We start from the raw sequence: 11,832 nt of genomic DNA on the forward strand, positions 1-11,832 counted from the left end.
GAAATACTGGGTCAAATATCTGGGACAGAGGGAGTAATTGATATATCAATGCACAAGTTCACAATTTTTTTAAGGGATATTGGTATCTTCACCAATTTTAAAATTGGTCTAAAACATCATAAACATTACATTCCTTTTGTTAGTTTCTCATGCCAAGTAAATCACCATATATATTCGACTAACGTATTTGAATTTTTTTTAATTAAGTGGTCTAACTTGTAGTTAAAATTGAGCCCAAAAATAACAACGTTGAAACTTGAGGAAATACAAGAAAACCAATGCAACAATGTTACAAGAGAGATCTAATCAAATCATTGTTGTTATGGATTCAAATCTTCCATAAATATCTAGAGGTGGAAATAGGTTGCAACCCGACCTTTTTTAGTCGTAACCCGACTTTATATAGTGATGGCCACACATATTAGTGAGCTAGCTAGGTCGGAAACTACCTCCGACCTAACCTTGCACTCCTTTTCCGACTGCTCTCTCCACTAGGGCGCTTCCCCGACCCTCCACCTGTCCCTAAGCAAAATCCTTCAAAATGGGAAGCTTCAGCTTCCTTCGAGTCCCATTTGCTGGATACGCCATAGGCCTCGTTGCCTGAGGCTGAGGACGATGAGGAGGAGCGCGTTGGGGGCGTAGATGACCGAGATGAGCCAGCGAAGGCATTGATGTCACTCTCGAAGAGCTCATCGAATAGTTCTTGAAGTTCTTCCAATGTCTCGTTCCCACTCTCCTACCATACACAAAACTTTGTTTGAAATCACAACACACTACTTAGTCATGGGTGATTTAGGTCATAAATAAAATCCTACCATGAGAAAACCTTATCCATTTAGTCCAATTATTCAAGTCAAATTTTAAGATTAAAGAAAAAATCACCAAATCATTGTAGAATAAAACCATTGGGGATAGAACTTACTTGGGATTTTGTTTGGCTCATCATTGTTGTCATCTCATTCAAGAATTCACCCATTCCCTGCATTAAATATAAGTGCACAAAAAGAATTGATCACCTATATCAACTATTTAAATGAAGGGACATTGCCGGAAGAATAAAGAAATTTGGTCATAATTATAATCTATCCAATAACTTTAAAAATCACCCAAGAAAATAATGGAGTTTAAATTTATTGGCAATTATCCTATAACGAAAAAAATCTAATTGTCTATATACTAATATACTATTGATGAGTTTCAACCAAATGATGTCATTTTCGGTATCATTGTTTAACTCATCGGTGGTGAAAATCTTGTACAATTTCTCGAATATCATATTAAATACATTTTGATAAAAAAAATATAGTTAGATAATTGTGAACAAATACAACCTTAAACGTTTTTATAGTATCAAAACTAACAAAAATTTATCAAAATTCATGATTTTTCATCAAATTATATTTATGTAAGTTAGACAATAATCATTCCAATCACCACACACCAACCATAATTAAGAATCATGCCCAAAAAATAGCCAAAAGTATCTAGGTAAAAAGGCCATTATCATCCTCTAACAATCTAATTACTGAACTAATTAGGCTCTCTTCATGTTGCCATTAAAGAATTCTATCAAACTCCTTCAACAATGACAAATTGGGACCACATTCTCACTCAAACTTTCTTACAAATTCTTAATTAGATATCTCATCTCCTCCCTAGCCACTAAAACCACTAAAACATTTGATTATTATCTATTCAAGCAACTTGCTCCTACCATAAATCATGGAGTAATTGATTTTCCCAAGTCTATATATTGAAATCATGGACCTAAAAAAGTAGTACAACATAGGAAGAATCAATCAAGGCATCTCGACGCCCAAAAAATTACTAATAAAGTTAATGTTTGAGGCCAAAGATCTCATGTTTGATAAACAAATAGTCACGTGTTTATGAGACTTACATTATTATCGTCGTCATCATCGCAGTCATAGACTCCTACATCGTACAAAAACCTCTTGTTGGTGTCTGAAAGCACTGTTTTCCAACAACATCATATGGTAAGTCCACTTGCAAAATTTTCAAGAATTCAAGAAATTTGACAAAATAAAAAAAACAAGTACACTTTCAATGATGAAGCAAGTTGTTTTTTAGTTAAAACAGAGAATAGAAACTACTCACCAACACATCAACACAAAAGGAAATCCACAAAAATGACTAGTGATCTAAAAAATTGGGCATTCTCTGCAACAAGAATCAAGACCAAAGAATTCAAACATTTGAATTAGAATTCACAAATTCTTATAAAAATTGATCAAGATGGCCCACCAAACCACTAGCAAAATTTTTGTTCTAATTTGACCTATTTTTTTATTATGATCAAGAGCCTGTCTTTTCTTTGAATGAACAGAAATAAAGAAAATTTAAGTATTTTTTTACCTGAATATGCTTGCTGAATAGCTTGAAATTTCTTCTTTGCCTCATCTAAATACTTTGATTTCCCTGAAGCAGAGAATCTATCTGGATGCCATTTCTATCACCAAAAAAAAGACATGAATTTTCACAAAATTCAACTCATTCCCAGATTAAAAGTTTTGATTTTGAAGAGAAATCACTTCAAACTAAACTGTCTCTGTCTCAGTGATTTGACATTCAATTCTTCATCAAGAAAGATCACATTTTTATCATTAAACTGTGGAAATATCACATTCATCTCAACATCAAAAAACAGTTCAAAACCACTCCAAAACAATATAAATCACAACAAATTTACTATGCTTTTCAGTTCTTCAATCCATAATCAGGTAAAGATCACATTTTTATCATCAAACTGAGGAAATATCACACTTTTAAATTAATCACAACAAATTGAGTATTTTTCAGTTTGTCTTTTGATCTTCATGTACAACACTTTCAATGCTACTACAATTCTGAGTAAAATCACATTTTTATCTTACAAAAACAGTTCAAAACCACTCCCAGCAACCTCAATCCCGACAAATTTACGGTCTTTTTAGTTTGATTTGCTTAAATTAAACACACACACATATACACACAATTATAAGAGAAAAAATAGGACTTGTAAATTTGTGATTCTAACCAGAGCAAGTTTCTTGTAGGCATGCCGTAGCTCAGCTGATGTGCATTCCTTCTTCAACTCCAAAACAGCATAAAAATCACAGCTTTTATCTTCTTCGCCAGCCATTTCATCGATCAAGCTCAAAAACCAAAATAATCACTCACAAAAGAGATTAAAAATACAATCTTTTTCTTGTTCCAACGCACCCTTTTCCTGCAAATGTGTGAGTGAATTGTGATTATGATGAATATATAGTAGAAAGTGTACGTACACAACTACTCAAGTATTATACGTATACTTCTCAATAAATACTAAAAGGCCATTTGCAAGTGTTGCAGAGAGAAACATCAATCTCTCTCTCTATTTAGAAGTCTCCAGAAGCAGAGTAGTGTGTATATATACTAATATAATACTACGTTAATGTCATGTTCAATTCCAAGAAAACAAATGCTAAAATATGGTTAGTTTAAAATATTTTGGGGTGGTGTCTTTGATAAGGATTTGTTGGGTTGAAATGGTTAAACGGCTTGGATTGAATGTTGAAGTAGATATTTTATAGGGTCTGTCACACTCTCCAGAAACTTCTATTGCATTTTTTTCTATTCTAGTTTGTGGCCTATGGATGGGAAAGGAGACTTTGGAGGAGTTCTAAAGCTCCCCCAAATTAAGACAGTGGATGCAACCATAGAATTCTATTGTTAAGGGTGAGAAATCAACTATTGTTGAAGTAATGAATTTCATTCAAGAATAAAAATCCAATCTTTCATTCATCAAAGAGGTGGTGAAGATGTTATGGTTTTCTCTCCTACTTTCCATATTCTGTGACCAACCTCTAGAATTAATCATTGAAATTTCACTTCATATCTTTACATAATCTCCAATTGAAGAAGAGAAACGACTTAACAACTAACACATACAACTCAAAAATATCTTGTTTTGGCTCATGAAAATTGTCTCTCAACATCATGAAGATACTCAACTGTAGTGAAACCCCACTTCGATTGGCTAGCAACAACTTCAACTTGTGTTGTGTTAGAAACTGATGTGGTCCAAATTCCAAATGCGGGGATCACGTGACAAACAGATGCGACTCACGTGCCTCTAACAAAAATTAGCTATTTCAGCAATCAAAGACAAAGGAAGAAAATTGTAGTATCCACAAAGAATAAACCCCACTGGCCTTTTTCACTGTATGTAATTAGAAACCACTCAATTTTGATATTTCTTCACAAGGCAGAGATTCAAAATAGCAGTTAGTAAGAACAAAACTGAATTGTGTCTATTCTGTCTCATCGCCAGCAACCAGAAATGGACTAACTCAACGTTCTGAGAGCTTTGATCCAGTCTATCTCGACTCGAAAATCACCTGGGCCGGTGACGGAGCCTGGGATTCCGCCTTCTGCGTTCAGCGAGAGAGACATGCCAACTACACGAGATGGGTTCATCTCGAGCTCTGCATCTATCACATTGCCCCGCCATGTTGGTAGATATCGAGCAAGGGGGATCTGATCATGGATTGGAAAACAGTCGTTGATTAGTAAGAGAGTTGAGTTTCTGATTGCTCGTGTACAAGAATACGGATGTTTCTGTTTCATGTTCTTCAATACCGCAAAGTACTCTCTTGACAAAAAAATAGTTCCATTAGGGAAGCGAAAACACTATTGCGGAAAGAAGAAAATCGTTAAATTTTCAATTTCAAATTATTTGGAAGGAATAATATATGCTTGCAAGGTTTTCATTAAGATAAAATGATCCTCATCTCTCTAAGTTTAGTTATCTACTTGAGAGGCGCTCATGAGAGAGAGAGGGAGACTTGCCTTGGCAATGTACCAGTTGTCCTTAGGCACATAAACAAATGCCTGCCACGAGTTATCTTCTTGTTGTCCCGGAGAATTCACCCAATTCTCTGTATAAATCTGCATAGAAGTTCGATTTATCCTCGATTAGCTCGTTCCATTCATATAAGAATCATTAAAACAGCATATGACTGAATTCAACTCACTTAAGGCATCAAAGAAAAAATCTTCTTCGATCTCTCCAAAGTTCATAACAGGGTCAAATTACTCACAGTGGAAATGTAGCATCGCCCATCTCCTTTAACTTTTAGAGCCAACGTGTCATACCCATCAAGATCGATGAAGCCATCAAACTGCAAACAAGTGAAATGTGAAGCTAGTGATATACAGAAAACTTTCAAGGGCAAATCTATGTTAAGCATATTCATTCTAACTTTTGCAATACAACAATCATTGGGTGCAAATGTAGATAAAGCCGAATACTAGTGTTATAAGAATCATTTTGAATAAAGAGAGTTTAAGGATATCTAACTGATAAGTGCTGCATGATCTCTATTTCTCGAGCACAGTTTGCCATTTACCTTCTTAGATCTCATTCCACAGAATCCGCTTCTACTTATATTCCACTTAGTACCTTCGCTGACATCCAAGGAAAGGTTTCCAGAGAATACACCTATGAGACGAAGTAGATTTAGACGAAGTACCATCTGAAATAGTATGAGATTTGAAAAGGTGGAGGAGTAACTTATAAATACTGATCATATATAACAAGTTTTCATGATAAAAAAAACAAGTCTCGTACAAACAAATACAAGACACAATAAGAAGATTCAAGTTTTCATTGATACATGAACAGGAAACTGACGATGCCCCACCACCCAATTAAGAGAATTTGAATGCTCAAAACAGTACTATTTCTGTGAAAACTAATATGAGTCGATCGCATGAGAAAGTTAAAATTTCACTAACCAGTGCCACTTGATCCATTGGTGGACTCTTGTATCTGCAGCGAAGCTGACGACAAACCTGAAAAAGTAAAGCCCGACGTTTAAAGATTCTCACTCGCACCTATCATTTCCCTTATTCCTATTCTAACTTTTTCAATTTTCAGCAGAAGTCTTTCATACATACTGCTCACTATGAACATACATATCATTGATCGGACAAAGCTAATAAAACTATCATTTTTAACTGAGCATCGAAATTTCTAACGCTGATACCATTAAATTCGGAATCTGCATACAAATGCCATCGCTTTAGCTCCTCCTTCGAGTCAAACTTAAAGATGTATCGTTCGCTCGGAGGAAGCAAGTCTTCAGGTCTCCACAAAAGAGCTGCAACACAATAGAAAACCATATGGCAAGAAATTACGATGTATTCAACTCGATTCTTCATATACTCAAAGATAACTACGAGCGCCATACTACCTAAAAACGCGCGTATAATTCTGATTATTTCCTTTCTAACCACCCTCCTCACAACCCCCACATCATCAACAAACATTGATTTTTCTAAATTTCCTCTTTTTGAAACTCCATAGTTCCCTGCAACAACTATAACTTTAAAACCAATATACTGACTATATGTTTTCATTAATACTTAAAAATGCATAAATTGACATAAAAAGCTCGCGTTATATTCATTCATCTTCTGAAACCAGCTGAGCAAACAAATCTATAATGCGAATAACTAAGCAAAAACACCTCAAAGAAAATGAAAATAACAATATCAAACTCGTTTGCTGACGAAGAAAGGCAAATTGAATAGAAAAAATACCTCTTTTAGTAGCATTAACGGAAGCTTGCCACAATCCACGAAACCTAGACATCTTCTCGATTATTTTATCGCGAATTCTGAAATCGAACAAAATTCAGTTCAAGCATAACATCAATCCGCGTGATCTGAGCTGCGAAAACAGAAGAAGAAAAGGAATTACCTGTGATGGAATTCGAAGTCGAGGAAGAAATTTGATTCTATTTTCACTGATTCCGAGTGCAGTTCGAGCTGAAGTTTGAGAGGATCATCTAAACGGCGTCGTTAGAAACAATTTCTTTATCTGTATATTTCTCTTCTTAATTGTTACTACTATTTTCTTTTTGTGTTTTCTACTGGTGGTCGTAGAGTACTAAATTTGGAATATTCAATTTTTTTTTTTGCTACATTAATATAACAATGGAATTAATTTAATTTTAAGTGTTTAGATTTCAATATAAAGTGTTAAATGCCTTAAAATATGTAGTAGTAATATACAACTTTTTTATCGCTTTATTCATTTGTTTTGTCCTACTACATGCTAAAGTCTCAAATTGGTCTAATATATTTGTTCCAAAATAAATTGATTTTACCCATTAAATATATTACCTTCTAGTCCTAAATAATGGAGAGAGAGAGAGAAATAGTAATTAAAATATTGTTAGTGGAAAATTGATCTCATCTTAGAAAGAAGGGATTTTCTAAAATTCAAAAATGTATATTTTTGTGAGATGAAATAAAAAAGAAAATAGTGCATATTTTTATGGGACCGAGGAAGTACTATATTTTGATTCATATTTTAATGATTTCATCAAAAATTAACGAACAACTACATTTTAGCTTGATTAATGAGTTAAATATAAATCAAAAGGACCAAAACCCACACACTTAAAATTAAACATCCTAAAATAAAATAGAAAAAAGTTTAAATCAACACATAATAACCTTTACCCACCAATGCCATTACTTAATTACTCTATAGAAGTAATATCTAAACAAGAGAAAATTAATTCATGAATATTTGAGGCACACTAAAATGAATAAATGATGACAATTATTCAGAGTTAAAATAAAGATTCGAATTACCAAAAAATTATTTTCTTTAGCTTTTGAGTTTATACATTAATTAGAGATCAAATTCTTCTTAATCTTTTTGGCAGCTCCTCCGAATCCATTCCTTAAATACCATGAAACTTTCTTCACATATAATTTAATTTAAACAAAATGCACACAAATATTCATCCCATAAATAAATAATCCATATAATTCTGAATAAAATGCACACAAATATTCATCCCATAAATAAATAATTTGCACACAAATAATAACGCGTAGTTATCATTAACTAATCATTAACTAATATGGATCCAAATTCCCTCACTCGGAATATCTCTATGAACCACAAACAAAAGGTAATACCCACCCGGTGCAAAATTACCCGAACCCGGCATCGTGACCCGAACTTGATACTTGAATCTCCCGACCGCCTTCACATCCCAACCGTCGAGAATCAGCAGCCTCTGATTCATCGAGAACGAATGAGTCGCAAACGCCGGCGCAATCATCGTCACCATGATTTCACTCTCCACCACCCGACCCGACCCGACGCTGAACCGGATCATGACATCCTGCCCGTACCCGGCGTAGGATCCGGATACGGGCGAGAGGATCCGCGGCCGGAGATACCCGAGCTGCGGATCCAGATAAGGCGGTGAAAACGACTCGAGAGTTAAATCCGTCGGAAACAGCACGTCGGTGAAGTTGTAGAACTCGTGAGGATTGCTCCCGCCGACGATGACTCGGCCGTCGCGGAGTAGTATGGCGGAGGAGTGGTACATTCTGGGGGTCGAGGTCGGGTTCTGGACCTCGAACCTCGAACCGGGTTGGTTCTCTGGGTAGTAGAGAACCGGCGAGAGAACTGGGCCGCGGCCCAGTTCCCAGGCCGCGGTGCCAGAGGCGGCACCGTTGATGATCAGGACGTTTCCGTCCGGGAGCAACAGCATGTCGCCCATGACCCGGGACAGCGGCATGGTCTCCATGGCCCAGTGCGGGTCCGGGTCGTTGATCCGGATCCTCCCGCACGTGTTGAGGGCTTCTACGAAATCGCGATTGTTGTATGCGCTTTCGTAGGAGCCTGTGGGGGCGCCCCCGCAGACCAGGACCTCTGCAGTACTGCTGCTGTTCAGTGGGAGCAGTACTGCAGAGCCTGTGCTGGGGTAGTTCCTGGGGTCCCCACCGGGTAGGGTGGGGTAGGTGCGGATGACCCTGGAGTTGGTGTGGTTGAACAGTATGGCGCGATTGTTGGCGAAAATGAATAAGTTACCGTCGGTATTTAAGAGGACAAAGGGGTAGAGGTTGTTTTCTTTACCAGACTGGAAGGTCTGGTAAAGAAAGGGGAGGTTGTAGGAGCCCTCCCCCGCGGTTTTTTTGGGGTAGAACTCGTAGTTGAACTTGTCGCGGCCGCCAACTATGATCTGGCGGCGGTCTGGCAGGATTTGGCTGGTGGCGTACCACCTTCTCTGAGAGAGTGCCTTTGTGGTTTCTTGCCAGTTGCATGAGCTGTTGTTGTTGTCGTCGTTTTTGCCGGTGCAGGGTTTGAAGAGGCGGACGGCATGGTCGCCTCGCCCGTTTCCACCTGTCTGGACTAGGGTGCCGTCCGGGAGGACGGCGCCCGAGGAGCACCAGATGTTGGTGGAGAGGGTGAGGGGGCGGACGGAGTTGGAGGCGACGTCGTACTCGACGGAGTGGGCGGTGCAGTCGAGGCGGGAAGGGGGGTCGTCGGGGTCGTGGACGCATTCGCCGTTCGGGAGGGAGATGTTGGAGGAGCCGAAATTTGTGCGGTCGAACATGACGACGCGGTCTGTGTGGAGGAGCTGCATGTGCATGGCGGAGATGCCGAGGTTGGAGAGGAGTAGGTCCCACCTGCCCCCGCCCCCGGCCGCCGCAAGGGCGGGCCAAAGGGGAAGGCAAAGGAGGAAGAGGCAAAGAGGAAGGAAGGGTGGAGTCATGTTGGAATAATGGGAGAATTGTGGTCACGGTGGGATCATTTATAGAGCGGCTTTACCCTAAAATCTAATTTCACATGGAAATAAGTTATTTTATTAACAAATCAAAATCTAATTATACATGGAAAAAGATTATAGGTAACTAAGGTAAGACTAAACAATATTAATATGCATATTCTCATTCCAATGTGTGTACTATAATTACACTACACTATAACTATTATGTGTAATAAATATCCGTAGTACTGTATTTGAGAAGTGAGGAAACCCTAAATTTTACTGGGCCTAGAGTATAAAATTTAATTAACTTAAATTTGTATAATGAAATGGAAACTATAATATATAGTTGAAATAGGTTGAACCACAACCTAATTGGTAAGATATTTCCTTCTATCAAAAAAAATATTTAGATCTGTAATTTGAGTCACTTTAAATTAGTTCTTGGATTTGAGTCACTTTAATAAAACATGTGTCCTCAAATTAATAGGTCGGATATTCGAGTCATATCAAATTAGATTAAGAATTTGAATTATCTTTTACTAGGTCGGATACTAAAGTCACATTAGGTGTGGTTGAATACTTGAATATGAGGAGTGAGTTGAAATTTATTTTTTTTTAAACGTCCATAGATTTGAGTCACGTTGATAAAACATATGTCCTCAAAATAATAGGTCAGGATATTCGAATCACATCAGATTAGGTTAAGAATATGAATCATCTTGAACTAGGTCAGATACTCCAAGTTACATTAAGTGTTTGGTTGAATATAAGGTTTGAGTTGATTTTTTCTTTATATAAATTAATCACCTCGGATATGCTTAAATATGAAGTGTGATAAAATTGATCTCGTGATGTTAATTTTAGGCTAAATAAATATCAAAAAATTCGACACAAGTAAACTAATTAAAACAAAGAAGGTTACATAAGATGATAAATAAACTTGATAACAATATATGTACACGAAAGGCGAAACACAGAATTCCCAACAACGGATAAAATGGAAACTAATATTTACAAATCAAAAGCTAAAGAAAAGTACTGCAGTGTTACTATCTCTACTAACTCCTCAAGCTGTGAACAATTACTACACCGGTAAAATTAGTTGGTTGAATGTACAATTTTCTGTACCCAAAATTTCTCCATCCCTTCTCTTCTTGCTTCGTTTCTTCTCCATTTATTTCTCAGTCACCTACTGATCCACATCCTTTGGATGGATTCACCAAGTCAAATAACGGAGCCAATGTTTACTGCGCTTTTTCCACGGAACGAACAATCGTTCGTTAGTCTTAAAGGAAAAGCATGTTGCTGTGGTTGACCCAATGCACAAAGCGGTCGGAGTATTCGGAGAGGTCGGCAGAGCTGCTGGCAGAGCCACCTCCGAGGTCTCCGCTGGCCAGTTCCTTTCCCTGGAATCATAGGTGTTGTAAATGGCCGGTTCTAACTTATTTTTATCGGATTTAGCAACTGTTTTGAGGTTGCGGATTGAAAGTGATGAAAATGAAAACTGACCTTCAAGCTTGATCCGGAGTGATGATGGCATGGAGTTGATTCCATTTTAATTTCGCCAGAAGACATCCCTAGGCTTGGAGAACCGATTAGCAATGATCTGCAACGAGCAAAGATACAGTTAGCAACGAGCAAAGCTAGCAATGATAACCAGCACAAACTTTCGATTTCTGTTTTTTATGAAAAGGGGTTGGTTAATGGTTACCTTTCGTAGGTTTCTTCTTCACAGGAGTTGCCGGATGAAGATAGCCAATCAACATCGAGAAAGTTGGAACAGTTGAAAGAATCTACACGATCAACAAAATATGTGCTCTCATTTTCGAGAAATTGCTCTTCTTGGACATCAGGGAACAGCTGCTTGCGTGACATTGAGGGAGTGTACCTAAGAAGCAACCAATATAAGATCACAAATAAAAAATAGAAGCTCGCGGATAATTCATGCTTCCCTTAATTATTTCTTAATCCAAGCATTTGACACATCCATGGTAGTTATAACTTATAATGTAGTAGTATAGTTTACCACTGTCAATTTCAGTGGCGCGTGATATGTTTCACATTTTTTATCGAGAGGTTTTATGTGCTCAAAGTAACATTTACTTCTGGAGATGTGATAACTCGTACCGGGAATAAGTTATAGCAGTTTCAGCAGTTGAAAATTCTGGAGTTGATTCGGAAAGACCCACGTTACAGTCTTGAACCTGAACAGCTAATGGCCTTTGAGAACTATCCATCTCAAGGTCCTTCTCGTCAACAATGG

General features: G+C 37.5%; 4 protein-coding genes across 5 annotated transcripts; all 4 read right to left on the minus strand.

The window, feature by feature from the left end:
- Positions 1–228: 228 nt before the first annotated feature.
- Positions 229–3,431, minus strand: LOC125207715 (chaperone protein DnaJ-like). Its single transcript, XM_048107179.1, has 5 exons — positions 3,038–3,431; positions 2,377–2,470; positions 1,901–1,974; positions 923–979; positions 229–736 (listed from the first exon to the last, which is right to left on the minus strand). Exons 1-5 carry the CDS (start codon positions 3,140–3,142, stop codon positions 446–448), a joined length of 621 nt encoding a protein of 206 aa, XP_047963136.1. The 5' UTR covers positions 3,143–3,431; the 3' UTR covers positions 229–445.
- A 746-nt stretch (positions 3,432–4,177) lies between these two features.
- LOC125207366 (probable complex I intermediate-associated protein 30) lies at positions 4,178–6,860 on the minus strand. Of its 2 annotated transcripts, XM_048106667.1 has the most exons (9): positions 6,749–6,860; positions 6,589–6,665; positions 6,240–6,356; positions 6,033–6,146; positions 5,782–5,838; positions 5,394–5,485; positions 5,085–5,165; positions 4,834–4,932; positions 4,178–4,521 (listed from the first exon to the last, which is right to left on the minus strand). In XM_048106667.1, exons 2-9 carry the CDS (start codon positions 6,638–6,640, stop codon positions 4,330–4,332), a joined length of 804 nt encoding a protein of 267 aa, XP_047962624.1. In that variant the 5' UTR covers positions 6,641–6,665; positions 6,749–6,860; the 3' UTR covers positions 4,178–4,329. The 2 variants fall into 2 exon arrangements, with proteins under 2 accessions (XP_047962624.1, XP_047962625.1); XM_048106668.1 differs by lacking the exon at positions 6,240–6,356.
- A 1,056-nt stretch (positions 6,861–7,916) lies between these two features.
- Positions 7,917–9,500, minus strand: LOC125203714 (aldehyde oxidase GLOX1-like). Its single transcript, XM_048102134.1, has one exon. It carries the CDS (start codon positions 9,447–9,449, stop codon positions 7,917–7,919), a length of 1,533 nt encoding a protein of 510 aa, XP_047958091.1. The 5' UTR covers positions 9,450–9,500.
- A 972-nt stretch (positions 9,501–10,472) lies between these two features.
- On the minus strand, positions 10,473–11,826 carry LOC125207569 (phosphoinositide phosphatase SAC4-like). The gene is made up of 4 exons (XM_048106968.1): positions 11,697–11,826; positions 11,281–11,457; positions 11,079–11,175; positions 10,473–10,975 (listed from the first exon to the last, which is right to left on the minus strand). The coding sequence occupies exons 1-4, from the start codon at positions 11,804–11,806 to the stop codon at positions 10,856–10,858; spliced, it is 504 nt and encodes a 167-aa protein (XP_047962925.1). The 5' UTR covers positions 11,807–11,826; the 3' UTR covers positions 10,473–10,855.
- Between the last annotated feature and the right edge of the window lie 6 nt (positions 11,827–11,832).

The sequence above is a fragment of the Salvia hispanica genome, chromosome 2 (genome assembly GCF_023119035.1).
Source record: "Salvia hispanica cultivar TCC Black 2014 chromosome 2, UniMelb_Shisp_WGS_1.0, whole genome shotgun sequence".
In the NCBI taxonomy this organism is placed as follows: Eukaryota; Viridiplantae; Streptophyta; class Magnoliopsida; order Lamiales; family Lamiaceae; genus Salvia; species Salvia hispanica.

Excerpts from the sequence above, each read along its gene's own strand:
- LOC125207715 (XM_048107179.1), bottom strand. The coding sequence starts at position 3,142 with ATGGCTGGCGAAGAAGATAAAAGCTGTGATTTTTATGCTGTTTTGGAG. Across the intron at positions 2,471-3,037 it reads CCTACAAGAAACTTGCTCTG|AAATGGCATCCAGATAGATT; the intron begins GTTAGAATCACA and ends TTTTGGTGATAG. Across the intron at positions 1,975-2,376 it reads TATTCAGCAAGCATATTCAG|TGCTTTCAGACACCAACAAG; the intron begins GTAAAAAAATAC and ends GTTGGAAAACAG.
- LOC125207366 (XM_048106667.1), bottom strand. The coding sequence starts at position 6,640 with ATGTCTAGGTTTCGTGGATTGTGGCAAGCTTCCGTTAATGCTACTAAA. Across the intron at positions 5,166-5,393 it reads GTGGAATGAGATCTAAGAAG|TTTGATGGCTTCATCGATCT; the intron begins GTAAATGGCAAA and ends ACTTGTTTGCAG. Across the intron at positions 4,933-5,084 it reads GGCGATGCTACATTTCCACT|ATTTATACAGAGAATTGGGT; the intron begins GTGAGTAATTTG and ends ACTTCTATGCAG.
- LOC125203714 (XM_048102134.1), bottom strand. The coding sequence starts at position 9,449 with ATGCACATGCAGCTCCTCCACACAGACCGCGTCGTCATGTTCGACCGC.
- LOC125207569 (XM_048106968.1), bottom strand. The coding sequence starts at position 11,806 with ATGGATAGTTCTCAAAGGCCATTAGCTGTTCAGGTTCAAGACTGTAAC. Across the intron at positions 11,458-11,696 it reads ACTGCTATAACTTATTCCCG|GTACACTCCCTCAATGTCAC; the intron begins GTACGAGTTATC and ends GTTGCTTCTTAG. Across the intron at positions 11,176-11,280 it reads GAAGAAGAAACCTACGAAAG|ATCATTGCTAATCGGTTCTC; the intron begins GTAACCATTAAC and ends TGCTCGTTGCAG.